This window comes from Lynx rufus, unplaced genomic scaffold, assembly GCF_022079265.1.
Source record: "Lynx rufus isolate CCGP_SWC_20201006 ecotype Redwood Valley unplaced genomic scaffold, mLynRuf1.p SCAF_4, whole genome shotgun sequence".
NCBI lineage: Eukaryota > Metazoa > Chordata > Mammalia > Carnivora > Felidae > Lynx > Lynx rufus.
The window spans coordinates 121,121,425-121,147,941 of NW_025814856.1; the positions used below are offsets into that span (position 1 = coordinate 121,121,425).

The window sequence follows — 26,517 nt, forward strand, 5'->3', positions numbered from 1 at the left end:
GGCAGGAATACAGGGGACATGGACTTGTATGGCACACCTCACGGCCCGTGCGGAGGTGGACGAACGGGATTCTCACTCTCTTGCGTTCAGTCCTGATCCAGTTTTATCGACGCAGCCGAGAGTCACATCAGCTGGTTCGATGTGTGCCTTGCATCATGGTGCTTTACAAATTCACATGAAATTCCTGCGACCTCCGTTATTCCACCGACTCCACTGCCTTGGGACAGTCGTGGGGTTTTGCGTGTTTTGTTTTGTTTTCTTCTGTTTTTGTTAAGCAAGCGTAAGATGTTACCCGATCCCTGTTAAATTTCTCTCTTTAGACGCCTTGATGGCTTCTGTGTTTTCTCTGTAGTTTTTTTTTTATCTGAATCATTTTATTAATGTGCCACACATAGCTTATGGCACATCATGTAGAGAGATAAAGTAACATAAATAAGAATTCTAATACTTTTTTTAAATCTTTAAATAATTACTTAATTTTTGTATATACAATCTATTGTCAAATTGGTTTCCATACAACACGTAGTGCTCATCCCAACAGATGACTTCCTTAATGCCCATCACCCACTTTCCCCTCTCCCCCACCCCCCTCGTCAACCCTGGAGGCAAACTTCTCTGTAGTTTTGAGCCAGCTAGAAGATGACAAGAGTTCCAGGGAAAAGAGGGTACCAACGTCTTGCAGAGGAGTCAAAGTCCCTGAGACAGGGACTAAAAATATGGCAGTGAAGGTAGCCATTCTAGGGCAAAATATCTTTTTGGCTTTTATTACTCATAATGCAGTGTTTTACTTCAGGTGGCATCAAATTGAAGATTAGTAATTCTCAGATGAAATCAAGAATTTCTGTTGACACCCTGTTGAGAGATTCTTATTTTGCTTTATTTTTAAAATAGTTTTAATTGACATACAGACCATATGCAATCATGTAATCATGAGACCGCAAAATGTACATTTCGGTGGCATTTACTACATTTGAAATATTGTACGGAGTCATCACCTTTATCTAGTTCCTGAACATTCTCATGACCCCCAAAGAAAACTCTGTACCTATTAAGCTGTCGCTTTTCATTCTCCCCTCCCCTCCGGCCTGGGCAACCACTAATCTGTTTTCTCTGTGAATTTACCTATTCTAGATATTTTGTTTCAAATGAATCACACAAGATAAGACTTTTTGTGTCTGGCTTCTTTTATTAAACAGAATGTTTGTGAGATCCCTCCATGCTGTAGCATGTCCTTCACTCCTTCATTCATTCCTTTTAATGGGTGATGAATATTCCATTGTGCTTTATTTATTTTTTTTTTAATTTTTTTTTTCAACGTTTATTTATTTTTGGGACAGAGAGAGACAGAGCATGAACGGGGGAGGGGCAGAGAGAGAGGGAGACACAGAATTGAAAACAGGCTCCAGGCTCTGAGCCATCAGCCCAGAGCCCGACGCGGGGCTCGAACTCACGGACCGCGAGATCGTGACCTGGCTGAAGTCGGACGCTTAACCGACTGCGCCACCCAGGCACCCCCATTGTGCTTTATTATCAATTTTAAAAATCAAAAGTAAAACGTATATTTTAATGCTGAGAAAAAAGTGTTTTTTAATACCACATTTTCTTATTTTTCATCAGAAACTGGTTTAACCGCCCAGAAAACAACTCCACCCTGTTCCACTAATTATTCTATATATGCTTATGGTTTATATGACTTTCTTTCTTTAATTGTAGACATGCCTACAACTCGCATCTCCAGTAGATTCCCACCTCTTAGCTGACTTGAACTCAGATCCTTTCTCTCTGATTCTGCCCTCATGTGTTAGGCAGATTAAGGCACCAGAGCCGAAGAGGTTCACTTACCTAAGGACTGAAAGCCGTCTTATCGCAGAATTTAAGACTGGCTCCTGCTGTCAGAACGTCAGTTTGTTTTGAAATTCACTAAAATGTACATCCCCTTAAAACACTCACCATCCTGCTGAACTTATAAAAGGCAGCCACAGGGGCGCCTGGGTGGCTCAGTCGGTTGAGCGTCCGACTTCGGCTCAGGTCACGATCTCGAGGTCCGTGAGTTCGAGCCCCGTGTCAGGCTCTGGGCTGATGGCTCAGAGCCTGGAGCCTGTTTTCAATTCTGTGTCTCCCTCTCTCTCTGCCCCTCCCCCGTTCATGCTTTGTCTCGCTCTGTCTCAAAAATAAATAAAAAACATTAAAAAAAATTAAAAATAAAGTAAAATAAAATAAAAGGCAGCCACAGAGTCCAAGAGATGGCGGGGAGGTGGTAGGGATCTGAAATAAAATAATTCTCTAAGCGTGCATTAATTAATTTCACTTAACAAGAATTTTCGAAGGCTCGCTTTTGCAAAACTGTAATTAATATATGATTTGGATATTAATGGGAAAAAGGCTGGCAGGGAAATTGCTAAGGGGGTTGTTTGGCTTTTTAACCACCACAGTTTAACATCTCATCTAGCACTTAGGTCTGCTTTACCTCATTTTAGAAGTTGTATCCACAAGTGGAAAATGGGAGACTGAAATCAAACACCAAATCTTTTCCTCGCTTTTATTAAAACTGCTGGAGTTCTGCTTTTCTCATTCTTGTGAAATTCCCTTGCATCGTTTTCCCGTGTACTAGAGTAATGATTTATAATACTTTTTCTTTGTGTTTTTTACTAATTACATGGTCTCTAATATTTTCAGAGTTAATGCTTTTTAATGACAACATGACAGAGAGTATGAATATTCTTTCCTGCTAGACTTTATAGCATCTTGCCCTTCGCAGGTAATCTCTCCTTCCAACCTGGGAGCCTTATTTGAATTGTACTCACCAAACCACACCAAAAGCAGAAATACTTAAATTATGAAACCATCAGAGCTGAGTTACATTGTGAAAGTTTTGAAAGAAGCGTATTTTATTCCAAGCGATTAAGCCAGGCATAATTTTAGCTTATTATCTTAACGGAGATCCTGAAATAAATGTGCATTTTAAGATCCAGTAAGCGATTAGAGTTATACAGTCATTTTCAGTGGACATCTTGAAGCCCAGATGTGAATCTGGACATCAACACTATTTCTATCTTGGCAAAATAAAGCTCAAAGTTTATGTTACTGACCCACGGCACTATGTGACAGGTCTCTTTCTGCCCATCCCTATCCCTTCTCGAGTTTGGGAAGCATTTTGGAATCCAAACTGGCCACATGTAGTCATAAAATTCAGTGGAGAAATAGCGGGTTTTGTTTTTTTTATTTTTTGGTGTTTTTGTTTGTTTGTTTGTTTGTTTGTTTTTTACTAATTCAGTGACCTAAAATCAGAAATCCTTGATACTTAGAGTAAGTCAGTAGTCATTGATATTTCAAGTACACCTCCGGCTAAGGTTTCCAGTCTCACATCAGTGACCATTTGGACCTTTCAGAAGCCTGTGTTGACCCATCTCATCTGATCAGTGATCTTTGGGGAAGAGAAAAAAGAAGAAATTACATACATTTCAAGCCATACCTTGAGGGAGGCCACTGATGGCAATTATCCTGTATTGGAAAGGAAATACGAACAGGGATTTTGCCCTGTTTTTATGTAGACAGCCTCTTACTTGTGGTCAACTCAGCAACACTACATTTTGATGTTATCACATTCTTTTCTGGAACAAAACCCAACAGCCGTTTTTAATGAAAACCTTTCTCCAAAGAATGCTCCAACCTTCCCCCCACCCCCACCCAGCTGAATTTCAAATAATGTTTAATTCGGCTTGGCTTTCAGAGTCTGTAAAACATAAGCAATCAGCTGCGCCTTAGATGGAGAAGAAATGTTTTTACGGTTCCACAAATGTTTCTAATTGGCAAGAGCGAGTTGTTAATGGGAGATAAATTGCCTGCGGTGGGTGTGGGTGGGTGTGTCACGTGCGTGTGTGCTCACGCAGGCACCCATGTGGCGGTAATGACGTGCGCGCCTACCTGGGCTTCACAAGGTGCCGTGCTGTGCAACCGCCCGAAGCTGGCCCTGGAAAAGGGGGCGTGGCTGAGCCCTGGTGGCCGAGCGCAGGACGGGACCAGGTAGATGGCTCGTTACTTACCAGGACTCAGATCCCGGGCAGCAGGCCCACCACTCTCCCATCGGGAACAGTGAGCAAGGATCTTGTAAAATACACAGACCGAAGGAAAATGACCCTTATTGACTGAAACCAGCTGTGTCCGGCTTCTCCTTGTCTCTCCCGATTTGCTCTCTCAAATAAATGGATGTGGTGGAGGATGATAATACAGAGTAAACAGAATCATTTTTTTTTCTTTCTTTCTTGCAGTCACACCTCAGTAAGAGCCCTGGTTTTTACAGGGGGAAAATATATGTTTATTTGCTCCTCAATTTTCCTCTCTCTCCCTTGCCTTTTCTTGGCATCGGGTGGAATGTTATTTAAAGCAAGACACAGTTCAGCTTCAAAAAGAAAAATCATTCTGGGAAATACAGCTTGGACTCATTTAATGGTGATTTATCATCCCAAAAAGAGTGGGGTACAAATATCTATATTTGGTATATTTTAATGGTTTACAGTGTAGTGATTCGTGTTGGTACCAGGACGCAGGGAAGCAGTAGGCTCTAAAACTTCGAGAAGTGCCCCAATAATTATTTCTCGGCACTGCTTTCCTTCAAAAATGACACAGGCTGGTGCTTGGAGGGTGGTCTCAACCCCAAGGCCTGTGGGTCTCTAAGGGGTGCTCTCACGTCTTCATTTCCTTGCTGAACTGTGTGTGTTTTTCTCTCCAGAGCTTTGAAAAGTTTTGTTGTTTGTGTCTCCCGTTTCCTTCAGGTAGGGGGCAAATAATGATGTGCCTGAGACAGTGCCTGGCACACAGTAGAAGCTCCATGAATATTTGTTGAGGAAAGACTAGTTAAATGGAATATTGTAAGCCTCACTAGTGTTGTTGTCTTGGCGTGAAACATGCAAGAATAGACTTGAGGCCATCGAGTAATTTCCCTTAACAGGACAAGCTAATTATTTGAGAGATGAAGATATGGCGGATAGTATTTATTTGTCAGGCTCCATTTGCTCCTGATGAAAGGTGGAAAAGCTGTGTGTAGCACTGAAGGGGTAACATAGTGAACCACTGCTAAACAGCTGTTCAGTTTTCCATCCTACTTTTTCAGGGAAAATGTATCCAGAGAGGGTTAATGCACCCTCCTTTTGCAAAAATTTTGCGAGGAGAAGCCAAGAGCTAAGAAAGGGGAAAGAGCATTTCAGGCAAAAAGACTATCAAATGCAAAGGCCTTTGTGGCCTGTGTCGGAAGCGCAAGGGCTGACGGGAAGGCATGGCCACACTCCTCGGTGTCTGTGCATACCCCGTATCGTCCTCTGAACATTAGAAAGACAAAAGGGTCATAACCTTTAGCGCTAGGAAGTGGGGCAGAAAAGAAGGACACATGTACTTTTTCAGATCTGTGTGTCTGGGGCACAGGGCAGGGAGGAGACGAGTCTCCCTTTTTCACAAAGGTAGCAAGGGAGATGATCGTGCTAATTCCATGATCCTTTGCTGCACTGGAGCTTCCTAGAAATTCTTACCATTCGCCCTTCCATCTGCCAAGCTTCAGGAAGAGTATATCCCAGACCTGCAGTTGTGTGCTGAGACCATGCAACAACGGCACCTTGTCTTGTCGTTTGATTGTAGGCCTGTCTCTTCTTTCTGCCTTTCTTTGGTTGATAAGGAGGTGGCATAACACAGTTTATAACGAGGTCTTTGGCAAGTGTGCATGGTATGCCTTCCGGCACCTTCTTTCTCGGTTTAGAAAACAGGCTCTGGGGTAAGCACACCTCTACGCCTCTGCGGTGGTGGCTTGAGCTTGGGCAGGTGGCTTGGCCTCTCTTTTAGCCTTGCAGGACTGTTCTGAGGATGAGGTGAGTTAATGCTTGTAAAACATAGAATGGGGAGTGCCATGAAACGAGTGCTCCATTAATGCCTGCCATTGTTATTAGCCATTTGTCATGATAGAGAAAGGTGTCGAAGATACACTGTTAAAGAGAACAAAGGCAAGTTACTTGGGACTGGAGCTTAGAGGGGAAGGGTAGGCAGGTGTCTTTTAGTTTTTCACCTCGTATTCTTATAGTAGTTGATTTTTTTTTTTTTACTACATAGCTGTATGTTGTTGTAATAATGAAACTGCAAAGAATAGTTGAGAAGGTCTATCAAGACTGCCCAACATGTCAATTTCTAAACGTACAAAAGAAAACAAAACACTGTGATTTCAATATAATCTTCTTCATAATCTTCTTCACCCTTAAGTTCGGAGATGTCATTTAGAAACATTTCTTGGGATAAAGAAACATGTATCTGAAGTCCAGGAATTCATTTTAGTTTTTACTTCGTATGCTAATGTTACACTGTGATGACATTATTCTACTTACTCCTCTGTCTCCCCATATGCATATAGAGAGTTGTCTGGAATGCCATTCACCCACCAAATGCAAAGAACGCATTTGGGTCATTGGTTGCGGACTTCATTGTACTTGCAGGCATTGCTTAAATGTCTTATAATGAGCATTGTTATAAAAATAATGAAATCATTTCTAAAAATTAGAGATGAGGAGTATTAGTTCGCTTTTCCGTTTAGTAATAATAAACACAATACCCTGCGTCTAATCTTTCCCAGGGATCCAGGAAGTTTAACTTCTGCAGGATTAATATGATGGAGGTCAGTAGCTGGTACTCAGGAAAGAGGAAGCAGGTAGGCTTAGTGGTTACTGAGACTGGATGCAGGAAATGTTTTCAGTGATTATCTGATAATAAGATCTAGTCCGTCACATACTCCCCTCCCTTTTATTTTTCTTTTACAAGTGGGGGGCTCTTTGCGTTTGTTTACCTAAAGATTTTGATGAATTCAGTTGGCATTTATCAACAACGGACTCTAACCAGTTGAGAAATGCTAATATTAAACAGGGCTGGAACATGGTTGCTTTGACCCTCATTCAAATCTAACTCTTCCTTTTCACAGTGACTGCGTGCCACCATCATTAATCAGATAAAATCACAAATCAGGGGAGAACTTGAGTCCTGTAGCAAATACTTCGTGAAGCCAGTGTGAGCTTGTCAACCAGACTATCATCCCTGCAGAAGATACATTTACAAGGAATAACTATATTATACAGTGCTTAGCACATTGTGCCCCTCAGGATATGATGATAATTGCCTGTGTACAAGAAAAGGCAATTTTGAAGAAACTGTGACTAAGCTGATTACCAACTAACCGATTCTTTAAATCAGGGCCAGCAAACCATGGCCCGTGGGCCAAATCTGGCCCAGTGCCTCATTTTGCACAGCACATGAGCTAAAAAATGGTTTTTACATTTTGAAATGATGAAAAGTCAAAAGTTGAAGAGCATGTGAAAATTACACGGAATTCAACTTCCTCGCCCTAAATAAGTTGTATTAGAACACAGCATGCTCACTCCTCTATGCACCATCTGTTGCCGCTTTGGGGGCAAAATTGAGTAGCTGCAACCGAGACTGTAAGGCATGTGGTGGTGAAAATATTTACTGTCCGATTCTTTATAGAAGCATTTTGCTGATCCCTGCTTTTAGATTCAGGTAGACGTTATTTGTGTACATGACTGTTTGCTTGTGAATGGACAATGCTTTGGGGTTAGAAATACGACTGTTGATGTGGCCACCAGAGAAGCTATAGAACGCAATACTCCAAGTGTTTCCACTTTCCTCCCGTCTTTCCCAAAGACCGGAAGAAAGTTATTGTGTGAGAAAAATTAGGTGATCGGGAGGGACTATGAGAAATATCATGGTAACAAATGGAAAAGACCTACATATTGCCTTCAAAAGTTCTAGATCATGAATTTCATTTGGAGCCCTAAAAGGGCTCCATACCATTCCCGTCTTCTGAAATTTGAAATCGTTTCCTCTTTGTATTTGAGAAATATTTTGAGAGGAAGAAATCTCTTATTCTTGTGACCCTTACAAAACACAGCGCCCTGTCAGATGAGCCCTTGGTTCGGTGGCATTGTTGTATTGATTGGTTTTATTTGGTTTACTCTTCCATTCAGCTGCCGATAGGATACGATGAATAATCGATAGCAGGAAATCAGTAGGAAATGCCTCTGGGTAGACTGTCTAACTCTTGACAGGGTGTCCTGCTCATTTGCTGTGACAGTTGGATTAACGTGTACAGCTGACATATACAATATACATGAAAATTTGAAATTCCCGTAAGCCATACTGCCAACCAATAAAAAATGGTTAACAGTAGTACCATGATGTATCATAGAATTGAAAATATGAGTCATTGTTTCAAAATTCCTATTCTGTCCATGACTGACCTCAGTTGTCCCCTCTTGTTTTGTTCTGTTTCAGAGGTTGAAGGCCGCGTTGACTCACCACCCCGCTGCCATGTCAAATGGGAATATGAACACCATGGGACACATGATGGAAATGATGGGCTCCCGGCAGGACCAGACGCCACACCATCACATGCACTCGCACCCACATCAGCACCAGACGCTGCCAGCCCATCACCCCTACCCGCACCAGCACCAGCACCCAGCCCACCATCCTCACCCTCAACCCCATCACCAGCAGAACCACCCACATCATCACTCCCACCTTCACGCACACCCTGCACATCACCAGACCTCGCCACACCCACCCCTGCACTCCGGCAACCAAGCACAGGTAGACCCTTTTCATGATCTCTTTCCCCCTTGTTGTTATCAGTGCAAGCTCTAACGCGGGGGCTCATTGGCAGCAACCTTGTGTGACGAGCTCGGGTGCTCTTTGTGACACTCTGGGGAGCTCTGTTCATTTCCTGGGAGGTAATGATAACCTGCAAGACCTTCCCAGACCATAGTTTCTAGAAATAATGTGGTAAATATCAGGCCCGGTCCCTGGGGGCAAATGTGAACCTCATGTCACGAAGTTAACTCTAAAAAAGGCGATACTGATGGGACGATTAGGAAGAATTTCAGCGTGTAAAGAAAGATTTGAATAGAGAATGAGAAAAATAAGTTAATTCCGGCCATGGTTTTGGCTGCAGTGCTTTAGAACATAGGCACTCAATTTTGTCACGTGTCAAATGGAAGTTAAATACCACGGACAGTCTTCCGAATAGCACCAAGTGTTAAAAATCTAAAGAGTAACAATTCCAGACAAAGAAGCTCGGTAATGGATGTTAGGGCATAAGGTGCTGTGTAAATGATGAAGAGAGGTGACTCATCCCACCTAATGTGAAATGCGTTGGAGGGAGTAGTCAGAGAGCCAAGCTCAGTAGATGATTGGTTCTAGAGAAAGGCCAAATCCCAGGGGTGGAGAGTCACCAGAAGTGGCTCGAAAGAAAGCCAGCTTTTAGACTCAACTGAAAGAGGGTTGGGGGACCAGGCAGACATTATGTCACCCAGCCCAAGAAGAGAGGCGGGTCCGTGTACCCGGGTAAGTTTTGGTAAGTGGACAAAGGGCATGTCTAGGAGAATGGCTAGCCTTAGACACTTTGGATCTTCAAGCAGGATGACCTTTGTCAGTCCCCTCCACCCATTCCACACTGCCGGGTTCTAACCAGCTGGGTCAGAGTGGTGTTGGGAACTTGGGTTCGCCAAATATAACACTTATTCACCGTCTCTTCCATCGTCTGCCTCTGGACCTCACACTAGGCAGTTTTTGAGCTCTTGAACCCCCTCCTCTTACACACACCAAACTTGGACAGCCATCTGCAAAATGGGTCATTCACAAGCAACTCTCTGATCTATTCAGTAGATGAGCTTATTCATTAGGTAAGCTTACATTTGCAAACGTAGTTAGAGGAATTCTATATAGCAAGTAAGAGTGCTGGCTTTGGAGTGAGAAATCTGTCATTCTTTCCTCACCTTATATGCTGTGTGACTCTGGTCAGTCAGCTAAACTCCCTAAGCCTCCGTTGTCCCATCTGCAAAATGGGGTAATAATAGAAGAAACTCGTAGACCCCTAGGAGTATTAAGAGAATGTCTGTAAAGCCCTCGACACAGTTTTCAATACATACTAGCCATGATTAACTCCAAACGGAAGTAATATGATAGACATTTACAAGTGGTTTAGCAATAAAATGCTGTCCAAACCACCTTTTTAGTCAAATGCAATAGTACAGCATGGAGACATTAGAAGGGAGAAGGAAAACTACAAGTTCAAAGATAGGCAAATAAATTCACATAAATGTGTACTTATATTTTATAGCATTAAATTTTGGTTGCCTTTGTCGGCGAGTTACTTCACAGACAAGTTTAACAGTTAATATTTAGCAGACAATATTTAACAAGTTGAATATAAAAGCCATTCATTAGCTAATTACCAGTTAGCCAATTGCCCTCCCTTTCAAGTCAGTAAGTGGCCAATTGTATATGCAATTAGTTAATTGCTATTATAATTAGCTGCACAAACAGTTGCTTTTTAATCCCATACTAAAGAGAAAGGGTACAGGTTGGTGTTGTTAAAATTTGAACAAGATCATTTAGACAGTATTCAAAATGCCACTCTTAAATTATGTTAACTTGGCTGATTTACTGAGATCTTGTCATATTGCTCAATTGTATGATTATTAGAGCATTAGGAACAGAAGTATAGTAAGGTCCTTCTGACTCTGAGATTCTAATATGACTTGGGATAAATTTGTCTTTATGAAATAACAATACATCATTTTTTATGAAAAGTTTCAGAGCATCTACGCCAACAGAATTCTATTTAAAAAGAAAATAAGCGGGGCGCCTGGGTGGCGCAGTCGGTTAAGCGTCCGACTTCAGCCAGGTCACGATCTCATGGTCCGTGAGTTCGAGCCCCGCGTCAGGCTCTGGGCTGATGGCTCGGAGCCTGGAGCCTGTTTCCGATTCCGTGTCTCCCTCTCTCTCTGCCCCTCCCCCGTTCATGCTCTGTCTCTCTCTGTCCCAAAAATAAATAAACGTTGAAAAAAAAATTTTTTTTAAAAATAAAAAGAAAATAAGCAACAATAATTAGATGGGACGTAAATTCTGGGCTCAGGGTTGCATTTGCAATTTCTCTTGGCTCCTTAGGATTCTCTTGCATATAAAGATGTGATTTCAGAGTCCTGGTGTCACACCTCAGTCACCAGGAATTTCTCTTGTCCAAACTACACTTTAAACCTTGAACTTGGACTGAGCCTAAAACCACCACATGGCTCACCCTTTTGGGTAAAGGCACAGGAAGAGTGTCAGAGATAAAGGTTGGTTGAAGTTGGGGTAGGAGAATACAAGACCAAATGAGAGGTCTCGGCAGTGGAGATTCAAACCCAGTTTGGCCTACTTGAGAATCTTGTCCAGGGCTGACAATTAGACATCGGGAATTCATTAAAAAAAAGAAATGGTGCAGGTCAAAATAGCCAAGTTTAGTGAGTTCCTTCCTAACGCTTTGCTTTGAGGTGGTTAGCTTAGCTTAGCAGTCAGCATCTGAAATGACAAGGCTAAACCTTTGCCAATAATGAGGATTACATCTTCACCGGCCACTCTGGTGAGTAAGACCCTAGACAGTTAATTTTTGTTGTTATTTCTCTGTGATTGGGAGGAAAGGGATTGCCGATAAGCACTTTTAGAAAATGTCTATGGGTTAGATAAAATTACTGAGATGCAGTCCAACTTCAGCCGTGAGCCCGATTCTTTTACAGTGCGTCATATAAGATTTGATAGAGGTTTAAGACGAAAATATATCACTTTCAGTCAGCTGATGTCAACCGGTAGCCCTTATTAGCGCAATTACAGTCATTCAGGTTGGTTCCAATCGCAGAACTGGAATGTGGTAGAAAACATTGCTGCGCTTCCTTTTGAAAACTTTTTTTGCATGTTATTTCCGTAGGTTAAATGTCTCTTGTAAAACAACTTTATAGATATTACAGCCATGAGCCTGAGTGACTGAGAATGAGAAGAGCGGGGGGGGGGAGCGGCGGGGGGAGGAACACCCTTTATGGAGAACGAAGAAAGGGGGGAAGGAGTGGATTGCATTAGGGAAAGCATTAGGTGTCCAGACACATAAAGACTCCGTGGTGGAAATTTCACTCAGTGCTGTGTGTCTACATGAAGGAAAATGAAGCTGTATGGGCAGTAGGTCTCCAAAACTTTAGATACTGCTGAGCCCCATGCAGATCTTAGGAGGAATCTATAAGTATAGTCAAAGTTTTTAATGAAGTGCTTTGCTACTTCCAGGGTTTTCTTACAATGTGAATCTATGGTGATTCTTAGCCTTCTGTCCCTCTTGCACAGACGGGGTGTATTACGGGGCTCAGCACTGCTCTGGGCATCCACTGCATAAGCCCTGCTTCCAGTCACCTGGAAAAGCCTGTCTGAGGCAGAGCTCCAAGAACAGGTGGACCCATCTGGAGTTTGCCAGTCCAGCGAGGCCTTGGCATTGAGAGCTCTGAAATAGTGAAAATAGGATTTCATCTGCTTTCTGGGACTCACAGGGTTCTTTTGATAGGGAGTCTCAGCGGTGGTGACGTCCCAGCAGTGAGTTCTAGGAACACGGTTTTAACACCAGGAGAAAGAAGAGAGCTCACAACTTGCCCGGAAGGAGTTTTCTGCAGATGATAGAAGACTCATCAATATGGTGACAATAACCATGACCTCTCTGTTGTCACCTGTAGCCCTGCGTTGGCATTTTACTCTTTTAAAACACACCTTAAATAAGACATGTTTAACATCTGAAGGAGAGGAAAAAAAAAAGTGTTTTCCCTGACATGATTCAGCCAAATGCCTGTCAGGGAAAAATCTATTTAACTCTCTCTCCCAAGTCGTTTCTACGTCTTGCCAAAATATCACAGCAGATAGTTCCGCAGTGCTTTTTCTTTTCACGAGCGTGATTTCACTGTTTACTTCGTTCTTAGAAAACAAGTTCAATATGCTCGCTAAAGCAGTCAGTCGACTCTGTGCTTTGCATTTCAACACCAGCTTGGGTTTCTTCTCTCACCCAGCGTGTTCCTTCTCTTTCCCCATCGCCCCTCCCTCTTATGCCCAACAGGTTTCACCAGCGACACAACAGATGCAGCCGACCCAGACAATACAGCCGCCCCAGCCCACAGGGGGGCGCCGGCGAAGGGTGGTGGATGAGGATCCCGACGAGAGGCGGAGGAAATTTCTGGAACGGAACCGGGCCGCTGCCACCCGCTGCAGACAGAAGAGGAAGGTCTGGGTGATGTCACTGGAAAAGAAAGCAGAAGAACTCACCCAGACAAACATGCAGCTTCAGGTGCAGGCCACTGTCTCTTTCCTCAGGACTCAAAGGCCCTGTGTACAGTTGGCATTTCCTGCCCCAGCAGGCGCTTGTTGACCTAAGCAGTAATACCGCACATTAGCTCACAGAGCGACTGCAGGCTTCCTCCTCAAGCTTTATTAATTCTGGGACACTGGACAAAACAAAGTAACCGTTTAGTTGGGTTTTCTTTAATGATGGTTTTTAAAATTTTTTTAAATTTTTTTTTAACATTTATTTATTTTTGGGACAGAGAGAGACAGAGCATGAACGGGGGAGGGGCAGAGAGAGAGGGAGACACAGAATCGGAAGCAGGCTCCAAGCTCCGAGCCATCAGCTCAGAGCCCGAAGCGGGGCTCGAACTCACGAACCGCGAGATCGTGACCTGAGCTGAAGTCGGACGCTTAACCAACTGAGCCACCCAGGTGCCCCTAAAATTTTTTTTAAAAAGTTTATTTTTTTTTTAGAGACACAGAGCACAAGCAGGGGAAGGGCAGAGAGAGGGGGAGAGAGAGAGAGAGGGAATCCTAAGCACTGTCAGTGCAGAACCTGATGCAGGGCTTGAACTCACAAACCGTGAGATCATGACCTGAGCTAAAATCAAGAGTCAGACATTTAACCGACTGAGCCACGCGGGCGCCCCAATAACCATTCGGTTTTAAATCAAGCTCTGAGGAGAGAGAACCTGCCCAACTGAGTTACAGAGCTAAGAGCACAGGCTTTGGTCAGACGGAGGTTCGCACTCTTGTTCAGCAAGTAGCTGTGCTTAACCTCTCTGGCCCTCAGTGTCCTCATCCATAAAATGGGAAGAATAACCTCATGGAGTCATTGGGAGTAATAAGTGAACTAATGTCTACCAAGCAGTTTTCCCAGTGCCTAGCACATAATAAATCTTCAACTATAAGGCAGTTCTCTATATTCACCAGTGAGGGGGTTGCTTTGACTTACACTAGATTATCTATGTTTTTTTGTTTAATGGAGGAAAGGAATATTTATGGTTATTATTTTGCTCTATGGGAAAAGCCATGTTCCCATCTCATTTTCAAACTTGACATGTCTTGAATCTTACAGGATTTTTGCTTTTCATGAGTGGCTCAACTGGGGACGGTTTCTAACAAGGCCATTTCTGGGAGAGAAGGGGAGGGAACTCTAGTGCCCAGGGCTTCTCCAGCAGACTTCATGCTGTACAGATGATGCATTCAGGGTATCTGTTTCCATACAAAAAGGAATGCCCTCTCCACCAGCAGAAAGAGAGCGGCCTACTAGATTATGTGACAAGCAGTGCCGGGATAGCAGTGAGAGTTGTGGATTATAGCCCAGTGCTTCTAGGAGCATAAAAAATGGCGGAAGAGTGGAGGGAAGGGGGAAAAGATTGCCTCAGATGGGGAGACTCTGTACCTTAATAGTTCATAGGTAACTTTCACCTTCCCCCACCTGGTTCTCTGTGCATCCTTAGAAACCAACAATAAGGCTGCCAAATCCCCAAAGCTTTTGCGTGTTCAAGCCATTAAACGGAAGTGACCTCGGAGCATCCAATGTATACATTGAAAATGTATAAAGAAAGTTTGGGTTATATGTGGACTGCATACGTATGTTCACCTTTTCCCCTAAATTTCTCATCCTTTTTTGTGATAGACATGAGAAAGAAAATAGGAAACATACACATCAGATGCGGGGGAAATAAAGTAATAATTCTTCCCAGTGGCTTAGAGCTGCATGTGCATGAGGTGGGGGCTTGTGTCTTACCTTATTGCCCTCTCCCCCTGCTCTCTACCCCCTATTTCTAGTATAGTGGCAAGCTAAGATGGTGAGCTCCTGAGTGTCTGCTCTCAATATCCGCTTGTTGAATCAATGAGCGAGTTTCCCACCTCTGGAGTGTCCAAGAACTGGCAGCCTGACCACTTGGCAAGGATGTGATTGAAGGGAGTCAAGCCACAGTGGGATGGCTGGACTCAACACCTCACAAGTTACACCAGCTTGAAAGTCTGTAGTTCTAGAATCCAACAGCCACAGTGGTATGTGAGAAGCTTCTAGGTAGAAGATGGACAAGCACTTTTAACATTCATAGTAATCATGGGTTTGTTTTTAGGTGTATTGAAAAAAATGTAATTAGGACATCAAACCTTCAATTTCACAGATACTCTTAGTAAGGGTGAGGCTAAATTATTAAATAAGGAGTTAATTTGTACAAACATGTTGAGTAAATAAAAATTCTGGTGCATGCGGGCCTGGCAAATGTTCCAGCCAGTGGTTCTGCAATGACGGAGGTGTGGGAATCCCTGGAATTTGCTACCAGTTCTGAGGTTTGCAAGAGGACCATGAAAACGGGCATGATTCCTCAGTCTTGGCACTATTCGATTTGCGACTTGATAATTCTTTGTTGCATTCTGTTCCTCGCAGGTATTTAGCAGTACCCTTGACCTGTACCCACTCAATATGAGTAGCATCCTCTACCTCACCCCCAAGTTGTGACAACCAAAAAGTCTCCATACGTTGTCAGATATCCCCTGTGGGGGCAAAATCACCCAGGGATTGAGAACCATTACCTTAGATGAAGGAGCCATGACCAGCCAGCTGGCACATAACACTGCCAACAAATGTTTAAATCAGTTTTAACAAAAATGAGCCCTTGCAGAATTACTTGGGCATACTGACTGTGGTCCTGGAGCTTGAAAACAGAGAGAGAGAGAGAGAGAGAGAGAGAGAGAGAGAGAGAAGGGGGGAGAGACTAGCAGAGATCTGGAAAAGTGAAGATGCTGGTTTTCCTTTGCGGTCAGATATGTTCATGAGTTGGTATACGCCTGTATATTACTGCTTTTACAAAAGACATAAGGTAAATTTCCCCTTTACGAGACCCTACTCCATGAATTTGCACCATGTACAGCCATACTGGCAAAAGAAAAAAAAGATACTAGCATTCTAGCCCCTGAAAACAAGGGAAAAAAAGTTCTGTTTGGGCCAATCAACAGGCACCGATATTTCTGGTTGTTAACGCAGCGCCCGAGGAAGGGACAGTCTCTGAAAAAACTAAATTATCGGTGTTTTCCAACCACTGCTTAGCTTCCGAGGGACAGAAACCGCAGCCATGCCGTGTTTTCTGTGACGCACAGCACTCCACATCTTGCCTTGTGATGCTGGAGAGGATATGCAGATTCTGCTACCTTTGAATGACCCTTTCCGTCTTGTCTTGCTGGACCTTTGTCAAAAGAAAAAGGTGTCTCTCTTGAGGCTGGTCCAGTGAGCCAAATTTTAAGTAAACAGAAATGGAAGGTGCTAAGCAAACAAACTCCAGCCAAACGGAATATCCAAGGTCTCGGATGGCCCGCTGCCACTTTTGAGTTGTTTTCCAGCATAGAACCTTCTGGTTGGGCTGCAGAGTTTCAGATTGGAAAAATCAGACCTAAGAAAACAAAATCAAACTCCCAGACTTCAATTTCCTTGTCTCACAACAAATTTGTACCCAAGAGGTCAACACAGGTATAAGATTTGAGGGAAATATTCGAAACTGCCCTATCTGACATGTTATGTAGGGAGAAACAGGAGGCGTCTTCCCAAAAGTCAGAATCAGCAAGTGGTAGGATGATGACCCAAGCAAGTCTTCCCTTGACCTAACCCACTGCTCTGGGGTCTTTCACTGTAGAAAATTCTGAAGCGAAAGGAACCCACGTTCTTTTCTCCGACAGCATGGCTTAGATCAGCTCTGAATTAATTCATCAACTACTGCCGTGGTGCTCGGTGGATTGTTTGTGTGCAGTAGATGATATGGAAATCATCTGGTCACCCACGGAAATAATTGCTTTTCTTTTTTAGTGCAAAGACACATGGTCTAAGTCGCTGCTGAAATTTTAGACACATGAGCCCAGGTTTGGGACTTGGCAAGAGAATAGGCCAGATGGGAACTGTTGCCTTACAAATTGAAAGTCCTTTGTTTTAGAGTGAAACAAACCTGGCCTCAGCCTTAATCTACCAAAAAAAAAAAAAAAAAAAAGTGGGGAGGGGCTCTACTGTAGGGCCCATTTTGATAATTATTTTCTTGGCACTGACTACTGCTTGCACCAAAAAGCATTCTGGGTTTATCATATTAACAAAGTGGTATCCCCAAAGCCCCAAACTGCAAATGTAGCTATTAGGGACTTCTTGGGGTACCTGTTTAAAGGCTATTATGGTATTGAATGTCTCTATAGGGGTTCTCTTTCATCCCCAGACAACCTTATGGGTTAAAGAACAGATAATCCAGCTGCCCCTAGCCTCTTCCAGTCCCTCTCTAAACGGCCAACTGCTTTAGAGTCGTAGCGAACCCAAACTCACTTCGAAAAAATGAAGGGATGATTTCAGCAGGAGAATTGATACTGATTATTCATACTTTGCTTTAGCAAAGTACTTTTATGTGAAGACCTAGAACGATTTTTGTCACCCGCACAGGGGAGTAAAAAAAAAAAATTGGTGACTTGCCTCAATTCATAAAGCAACGTAATTCAGAGTAAGAAAATGCCTCCGGAAGGCCTGGTTTTTATTTCCCTACTAGAGCTGCAGGCAACATTTTATTTCTTTCGTGCGTTCTGGAACATTTGCTATCTGGTGGTTCTCTTCCAAAATGAATTCAAGGTGATTCTACTTAATGTTCCATTGAAAAAGATTTTTGTTTAAAAATATAGTCTAGCATTTCCTCTATCAGTCTGTATGGAGACTCTACGATGATTATGCATGTGGACAGCACACGGTTCACGCTGCTTTCTCTAGGGCAGTGATTGTCAATCCTTTCTTAATCCAGAGGCTTCCTCTGGGATCTGATGAAGGCGCTGCAGACTCTCTCAACAGTATGGACACATCCATGGACACGACGTTTTGCACTAAAATGCAACTGTAGATATCGCTTTGGAATATCTGCCCTAAGACTTGGAAGCCCAGGAGGTTCAAGAACTGTCTCCCTCGGGGAATATGAGACCTGAAATATAAGCGTATCTGAGAATACCAAATACTAATACTGATGCCAATACCAAAGTAATTAGAGAATAAAAAAATCAAGATCAAGTCCTTCATTAGACTATTAGGTAATTAGCTTTCTCAACAGAAGGCAAAGCAGAAACATTCAAAGGCTAAACAACTGTTTTGCTGGAGGGAACTAGAGAACTAATTCAACCGTCTTGTTTTACAGTAGGTTGGTGTAGCGGTTTGGGAGGCCAAACCCTATTATTCTGAAATCCCTGTTGAGAACTCTTTTTCCTGCTGGAAAGCTGTCCCATGAATTTCTAGTGCCTCTGTGGCCATTAGACTTTGAATTTGCCCTTATAAGCGCCGTAATTACGTGTTTCTGATCTAAACAAGAGGCTGGTTTTTCTTCTTTATGGAGAATATTAATTGGCGTTCATTTTCCAACCATAACCTATCTAAATAACATAATTTCTAACACATCACTTGAAGAAATATGTCATTATTCACCTATTACCTTTAAAGGATGATCAGTTATCGTGGCAGTCTTCAGGTTCCTACATTTTTACCGACCCTCAACCTCCCAGGGTCTCAGTTTCTATACTTACGACATATTAGTTTACTAAGGAAGTGCTTTGCTATTCATAGACAAAGAGGGCCACGTAAGTTATCTATTTTGTATGGGGCTTTGGTTAGAGGCGAAGACACCACATACACTGTGCTGTTTTATTGTGGCCTCTCATGGAAGCAAAAGGTTTATTGTGAAATGATTTGGGGTGTGCCAAGTATTGCAGGCAGTTAGCTCCTTGTGATTGTAGAAACCCAAAGAACGGAATTCAAAGTGTTTTTTTTAAGGAAGGGGCAATGAACACTTTGTGCCTGGGAGATCGAACACTGCCTAGAAAAGGTGGGACTGAGAAGGACATAGCTGGGGAAGAAGCAGAGGCTAAGGTCAACCTCTCCAAGATGGCCACCAGGTGGGATTTTTTTTTTTTTTTCTTCTAGAAGTGTAAGAAAGCAAGAGAATCTTGTTTTATTTTTTTTATATATTTTTTTAGCATTTATTTATTTTTGAGGGACAGAGCACAAGCAGGGTAGGCACAGAGCGAGAGAGGGACACAGAATCCGAAGCAGGCTTCCAGGCTCTGAGCGGCCAGCACAGAGCCCGAAGCGGCGCTCGAACTCACAAGCCGCGAGATCATGACCTGAGCCGAAGTCAGACGCTTAAGCAGCTGAGCCACCCAGGCGCCCGTTGTTTTGTTTTAAATACTTTCCTTATTTGTTGTTTCCTAGATCACAGAAGAAAAGTGTGGCAGGATTTACTACCAATTGGAGCTTGACTCCATTTTCTACGAGCAATTGTCTGCATTAACTGCAGCTGAGAGTTTCTCCTTAGGGTACACAAGTGTCTTAGCAGTTGTGATTCTAGAAAAGTGCTATGTCTATAATCCAAATGTGAATAAGCTGACATTTCATTTTGAGACCAAATACACACACACACACACACACACACACACACACACACATCTTAGTTTTCTTTTTCTCCTTTTTTCGTTTTGTTTTGTTTGGTTGGTTGGTTTTTAACCAGGGGTTGCCTTCTATTTAATGGTCTAAAAGTAACTTTCTCTTACACAGGCTATTTTAAGCAAAGGGAATCTGGGAAAAGCAAGGAAGGCTGTCTGAATTTAAATGGGCATAAAATAAGAGAGGAAAGAATTAGTACTTAAGGCTAAAATAAATTGTCCTCTAAATAAAGTTATCCATCCCACTGACAAGGGTCACTTTTGGCTTTGATCGGGCCCCTTACCAACCACACTTCTTCAGAGGTGGAAGATGCAATTTTCACATGTAAGTGATTTATTCATCATTAATGCTAATTTCTCAGGCATTTTTATTTTGTAAAATTTGGAGAAGAAAGAGAAAAGCTTTTGTAGATGAGATTCTTACTATTTTGTTCCTTATGTTACTCAACATTTGGTTACTTATAATGTATTTTGCAAATGAATTTGGAAATGGGAGGTATTCTTTAAAACATGTTTCAAAAAAAATTTCTTTACATTAACTTCTAGAATCCCAAACTTACTTTTTTAGGTGATAAATACATGCCCGGAAAGCCAAGTTCATATTGAAAGTGTAGATGCAACGTAATGACAGCAATGTTAGAACACCCTTTTCTGTGTGCATGGTTTTTTTGTTTTGTTTTGTTTTGTTTTGTTTTAGTCTCCACATGTGGAGTACAATGCCTGGAAGCCACAAACGAACATTAGCCAGAGAGAGGGTATTATTTATCACAACTGTAAAATGGCTTGAGATAGTGCTACGTTTACAATTTACTTTTATCAAGTGGAAGCACCTTAGAATCAACCATCTATTCTGCATCTACATTTGTAGACAGTGGTGCCAAGCACATTATTCTCCAAAGCCATGAATCTGTCTTTGTGAACTACTCCATAAAGCAGAGATTTGAGGCACTGATCTAAGTAAATAAGAAACACGCGCACGTACACACACCCAATCCGTAACACCCCGATATTGATGGCAGAGTTCATAGGCTGAAATTAGCCAAACTAGTTAATGAACCAATCACATTCATTTAATCATGGCCAAGACTTCATTGCCCCTCCCTTCCTGGGCTGACTTCACCCCACCAGTAGAGGATCAACAATTTGTTCTATGTGCTTCCATGCCTTCCACTAAGCAGGTATCCGGCAGGGACGTGCTCTGTTGAACTACAGCCCGTTTGGAAATTCTTTTGGGAAATCTGATGGTAGATGAGTTGGCTTATTCTGAGGACATTAGTGAAGCCACTAATTCTGCCACTCAGTTCTTCCCAACGCATGTGTCACATTCACTCTTCTCATACTGAATATTGGCCCGAGCTTACCAGACAGTGTGAAGATGATTATTATGAACAGCTAGATTCGCTAAATTCAATGATTGCTTAGTGTTGTGCTAGATAATATTCAGAGCGTTTTACATATATTACCTCATTCAATCCTCACAACTCAAAAAACTTTATATTGGTTTTTTACTCCCCCCCCCCCAGTTATATACAAGATTGCTGAATCTCAGCTGGCTTATGTTTCCTGCCTAGGGTCCCCCAGTAAGTGTGGAATGGAGATTCTCACCCATGTAACCTTGCTCCAGAGTTGGCCACCTAAAGGGGGTGCTCTGGACTTTTAATAGGATTCAGCTCTTGAGTTACAAGTCTGGTCTTTTCAGAAAGTCCCTGGTAAATGTGATGGCCAAGTTAAAGGCAAAGGTACACGTTTTCAGGTGAATCTCATTGAATATCATCCTCAGTGTCTTTTGGACACAACAGGAAAGTTTGCCAATATCACTGTTAAGAATGCATGGAGACTTGTATTCTCTGGTCTTTCCAACATGGCTTTGATATGTCTCTTTCCAGAATGAAGTGTCCATGTTGAAAAATGAGGTGGCCCAGCTGAAACAGTTGTTGTTAACACATAAAGACTGTCCAATAACAGCCATGCAGAAAGAATCACAAGGATATCTAAGTAAGTCATTGACTTTTTTTTTCTTTTCTCAGTGTCCAGTTTTTTTTTTTGTTTTTTTGTTTTTGCCACTAATTTTGCATTGGATTTTATTGAAAGAGCAAAAGTAAAGTGTAGATTGCACACCCCAGCAGAAATCATACTAGAATTCTTCAGTGGCTGCCAGACTGTTGCAGCAGGGACATCGCCCTTTTCTGACCCCTGCCCATCACCATGCCCCTCCTGATAATTTCTGGCTAGACTTTCCCTGCCATTTCACATTGTAAAATTGTACCGAATTCCAATTCTGCAGCCAGTAGAAAAATCACTTGCTGGAGCCCACCTACCAGTGGGCTAGCCACCTTCCAGAGAAATCCAGGGGCTGGGGTACAGGCATTGGGTGAATCACATCCAATGCCATAAGGTATATAAGCTGCTGGGCTGAAAAGTGAGTGACCTTATCTCGGTGTTCCAATAAGTAAAGTGGACCCCTTTCTCTAGACCCCAGTTTCTGCATCTGGAATGTCCAGAAGTTAAATGCTAGTTGAGTGGGGGATGGTGGGAGGAGCAAGGATTCATGGCTGAAGGCCAATTCATTTTCAAATAATTTTTTAGATTGAGCAACACAGATTCTCCCACCACATGTGAGTATGTTTCCACATTTGATATGCGGATGGCTACTTGAAAATACAAAAATGGGGACGTTCACACACCAAGACTCCAACACGTGAAATCATTCTGCTGGTGTAGAAAGCATGGCTTTGCTTGTAGCTATAAAGTGGGAAGGCATAGCTGGTGACAACAGTTTAAAATAAAGTTTTGAAATTAACGTCCAGGAGAACACGTGTGAAACTCTTCCATTTCTGGTAAACATCTAGTAATGTTTTCCCGAGTAGGCCACAGGTCCGCCCAAGAGGAGCTATATTGGTGTGTGCGTGTGTGTGCTTTTTCCTAGGTCCGGAAAGCAGTCCTCCCGCCAGCCCTGTCCCAGCTTGCTCTCAGCACCAGGTCATCCAACATAATACCGTCACCACTTCCTCTGCAGTGAGCGAGGTGGTGGGAAGCTCCACCCTCAGTCAGCTCACCACTCACAGAACAGACCTGAATCCCATCCTTTAAAATCCACCACTGGGTCAGACCTTGCCTCCAAGAAGAGCTGTCGCATATCATGCGTCCTTTCCTTTAAGGGCATTTTTAGAATTAACTCAGACCTGGAAGACTCCTCAGCCCTTCAGAGACTGGCTTTCATTTTTATAGTTATTATGGAAATGTCGTCTTTTATACTTAGTTCTATAAGAAAAAAGGGAGTTATGCAATTAATTAATCTATCAGCTTGGGAAATGCTTTGGTGCTTTTCTCCAATTTTCTGGTACCAGTGAACTTGTTTATAAACTGAACTCCTTCTGTATATAGACATGGTTTCATTCTTATCGGTCCAACCCTTTGCCTGAAACATTGCATCTTGTTAAACCGCAGCTTTTAGCCAAAATGAGGCATGCCCACATGTCACGTAAACGGATGCAAGGTAACTGGGTGGTGAGTCTGATGATGTCGTAACACATGTTGAGTTTGTGCTGTGATGTCGCCAGAATTCCAGATGAACACAGAGCCTTTTCCATATTTGTCTTCCTCTTATTATAAAAAAAGGATGAGATCCACTAATGTCCAAATAAAACCACCAAGCATCTCCCCACCTCTCCTCTTCCTCTTGGTCCACCTCCTTGAATTGCCCTCCAATTTTCTCCACTCTCCCTCTCCTTTTCCACCTTTTCCTGGGCCGCCTGTGTACTCTTCATTTTTACTTTCTTCTGTTTTATTTTTCCACCTTTAGCATTGCAGGTAAAGAAGAAAACAATGCCTAAAGGGAAAAAAAAAAAACACAAGTAAATCTAAAAAAATACGAATCTAGCCATTGCTTCCCTTGCCTGTGACCCACAGCTGGAGTTCATTCATCTCTTGCTTTTTATAAAATGGTAAGCAAGAGAGGTTTAATGTGCCTGGTTTAATGTTTTTAATAATCAGAACAAATAAAAGGTGGCTTAGCCATAGGTGAAACACTGTTGAATGCCAGCTGTGGAGACACCAGGGAAGGGAGCCTATAAGCCTTGATTGTGAAGGTCCAAATTATGATGTGGGCTGTAACATCACACCCTCGAATTACAACCGGCTTTATATGGCCTGTCTATAAGGTTAAAAATCCATAGACTATATAATAATTCAGAAGGGCTCTATTCACTACACAGATTACAATGGTCAATCATCAGCTGCTAATAGACTAAGATTTATTAATTATTTTTTTCTCTTAAGCCTATGGAACTGGCTTTGCTATTCTGGTGGGTGAAAGTACACGCTCTACTGGAGGAACAAAGAGAGAAGGAAAACCTGATGTTCCCGTAGGGGTGCTTTCAGCTCCCCCCCCCCACCCCCCGCCGCCCCCAGAACAGCCAAAGCCTTTTTTGGCTGCTGCAAGAATCCCGTGGATATGGCTACTCTACTCTTCTGAATAATTCTGATTTATATTTTCAACAACTTTCATCAGCTTGCCCATTATAAAAAGCAGATAGTCCCGAACCACGGTTGTGCCTCCTTGAAACAAGCCATTCTACTGTGCTAATGTGTGCTAATATCACATCTCACAAGTAACGGGCTAATGTTTCTCTCTAGCAGTGTAGACAGGTGCTGGTGTTTCATCTCCATTTGAATGCTTGACGTCCTAACATGAGTGTGTGTGTGTGTGTGTGTGTGTGTGTGTTCATGGGATTTAAATAATAGTATTTTACAAAAGGTGTCGCTTTTATAAGAGTTCAAAAAAGGGAAAGATACATGTGTGGATGTGGGTGTGTGTATATGTGTTTATCTCTCCCTGTAGCATAAGAATCTATTTTGGAGAAAAAAGAAAATATGAGAGTCGTGAAGCATGATTTTTATAACTAGTTTCAGTTTTATCTAATAACTTACTTTTTAAATCAGTATTTATCAACCTTTTTTTTTTCATGTATGCAGTGCTTTCAAAAGAAAGTTTTGAGTGTCCAGGGAAACTCATGACTAGATATATGGTCTAAAAATCAAAACAAAAGCAAAAGCAAAACAAAAAATAAACACACACACACACACACCAAAAAAAAAAAAAACAAAAAAAAATTTTTAAAAATGTTAAAAGAGAAAAAAGAAATGCAAATTAAAAGGATTTTCTATTATATTTTAGACAAACATATCTTTTTTTTAAGTATTTTAAATACTGAATTCATAGTTGTTTTGTTTTGAATCCCAGCCTTAACCGCTGAATGGTTGAACCTAACTGGCTTCCTAAGAAATATTTAAGATATATCTCTATTCTGAAATTAAATTTAATTTTTTCAAAACTCCTTTCTAGGACCGTCTATGTGTCTCTCTAAAAAAAAAAAAAGAAAAGAAAAAGAAAAAAAAAAGAGCTCATTGAAATGTTTGCTTGGATTAAAAAATTTTTTTTAGTTTTATTTTATTTCTTGCTTTAAGTGAACGATAACTTTTTTTTTCTTTACTGCATGCATAGCACTTAACGAAATGGATTTTTTAAAAATCCACTGGTAATATCAGAATGTCCAGAAAGTGGGCTGTCACTAAAATTATGGTTTACTTCTGCTCCGCCTCTTGATTGAATATTTAGTTGTTAAACTGAAAGCCTCTGTAGTGAAGAACTTGCCTGAGTTTTCTTAATTCAGCAACTTGACAGTTTGACTGATGTGCATTATATAGAGCTCAATTATGTCTGTTTTTTATGCTAAGTAGGCAAACCAACCACACACACGCGTTAGCAAACGGGCCTCAACGTATAATTAGAATAAACCGTCTTCTTGTTATGCTCGGGGCCTTTAGGTATGTTCATTAGCAGTGTGGAAATACAGTAAATGGAAGATGCCAGCTAGTTGTCAAGGCTTCTTGAAACCCTGAACAGAAAGGCTCCTTGGTCAAATCCAACACTCGGCTTATCAGGAGAAGTACTTCACCAGAAGGTCCAGCCTTCACCAGACCGTAGAATAATCAGTCTGCCTGAAAATCCCTCCTTGCCCTACATTTTTTGCCAATGTGGGAAAACATCTTTTTGCTGCCCCATTCTCCTCTCCCACTCGATCTAGATATGGGTCATGCACCCATATCTTCACAAATCCGTTGTAGTGACCTTCAGAGCACCCATGCGGAGGAGGGAAGGGTCCTGCAACACTGCCTCTCGTCATTCACCTGCGTTTTTTGGTTTTTGGTTTTTGGTTGTTTTTTTTTTTATATTGGCAGCGTCTGCCTTTGAAGTCACTGCCAGCCTACCTGGACATTTCTGCGACGCTTCGCCTGCCTTACGTGATGGGACGTGGCAGCTTAGATAGGGGCACCCGGTGGCATTTCTACCAGGTGACCCAAAATTGAGGTATCCACATCTTAAGGGTTCCTTCTGAAGACATTTCCCAGAACACGATGCCAGGGCGGGTATAGGGAAACCCTGGCCATGGGCGAACATAGTCATTTGAAAGCCTGTGTGGAGCTGATGTTTTTCCCTTCGATACCCCCACCCATCTCTCTCCTCCCTCCGTGTCAGCGTGTGCGAGTCCCAGTGGTTAACGCGGCCTGTGGGAGACAGCAGTTTGTGTGGTATCACCGCACGAACTGTTACAATCAGGGTGACTTACTTGGAGCAAATGCTCTTTGGAGCCTATCCCGTCAAAGGAACCAAATGCAGCACATGTTCTGAACAGAGGGGCGTCAACGGTGAATGTGCAGGCGGTTTTTGTTGCCCGTTAAGTAAACTTTAGCGTCTTAGTTGAGTTTGCCATTAAAATCTGAAACCAGCTGCGGTGAAAGACCAGCCTTTGGCTGGGGAGTTTTAAGCATCGGTAACTGCTCTCAAACTAGCCATCCAGTTAGGATAGAATGTGCTTCTTTCTGGTT

The 26,517-nt window shown here is 42.4% G+C and overlaps 1 protein-coding gene across 2 annotated transcripts in view; it reads left to right on the plus strand.

Moving 5' to 3' along the window:
• Window positions 1–24,711, plus strand: part of CREB5 (cAMP responsive element binding protein 5) — a 323,528-nt gene extending 298,817 nt beyond the window's left edge. For both annotated transcript variants that reach the window (XM_047096509.1, XM_047096508.1), the window contains 4 exons: window positions 8,317–8,634; window positions 12,947–13,174; window positions 21,516–21,624; window positions 22,556–24,711. In XM_047096509.1, coding sequence (XP_046952465.1) covers window positions 8,317–8,634; window positions 12,947–13,174; window positions 21,516–21,624; window positions 22,556–22,719 — 819 coding nt within the window. In that variant the 3' untranslated portion in view covers window positions 22,720–24,711. The remainder of the gene's footprint in view (window positions 1–8,316; window positions 8,635–12,946; window positions 13,175–21,515; window positions 21,625–22,555) is intronic.
• The last annotated feature ends 1,806 nt before the right edge of the window (window positions 24,712–26,517 follow it).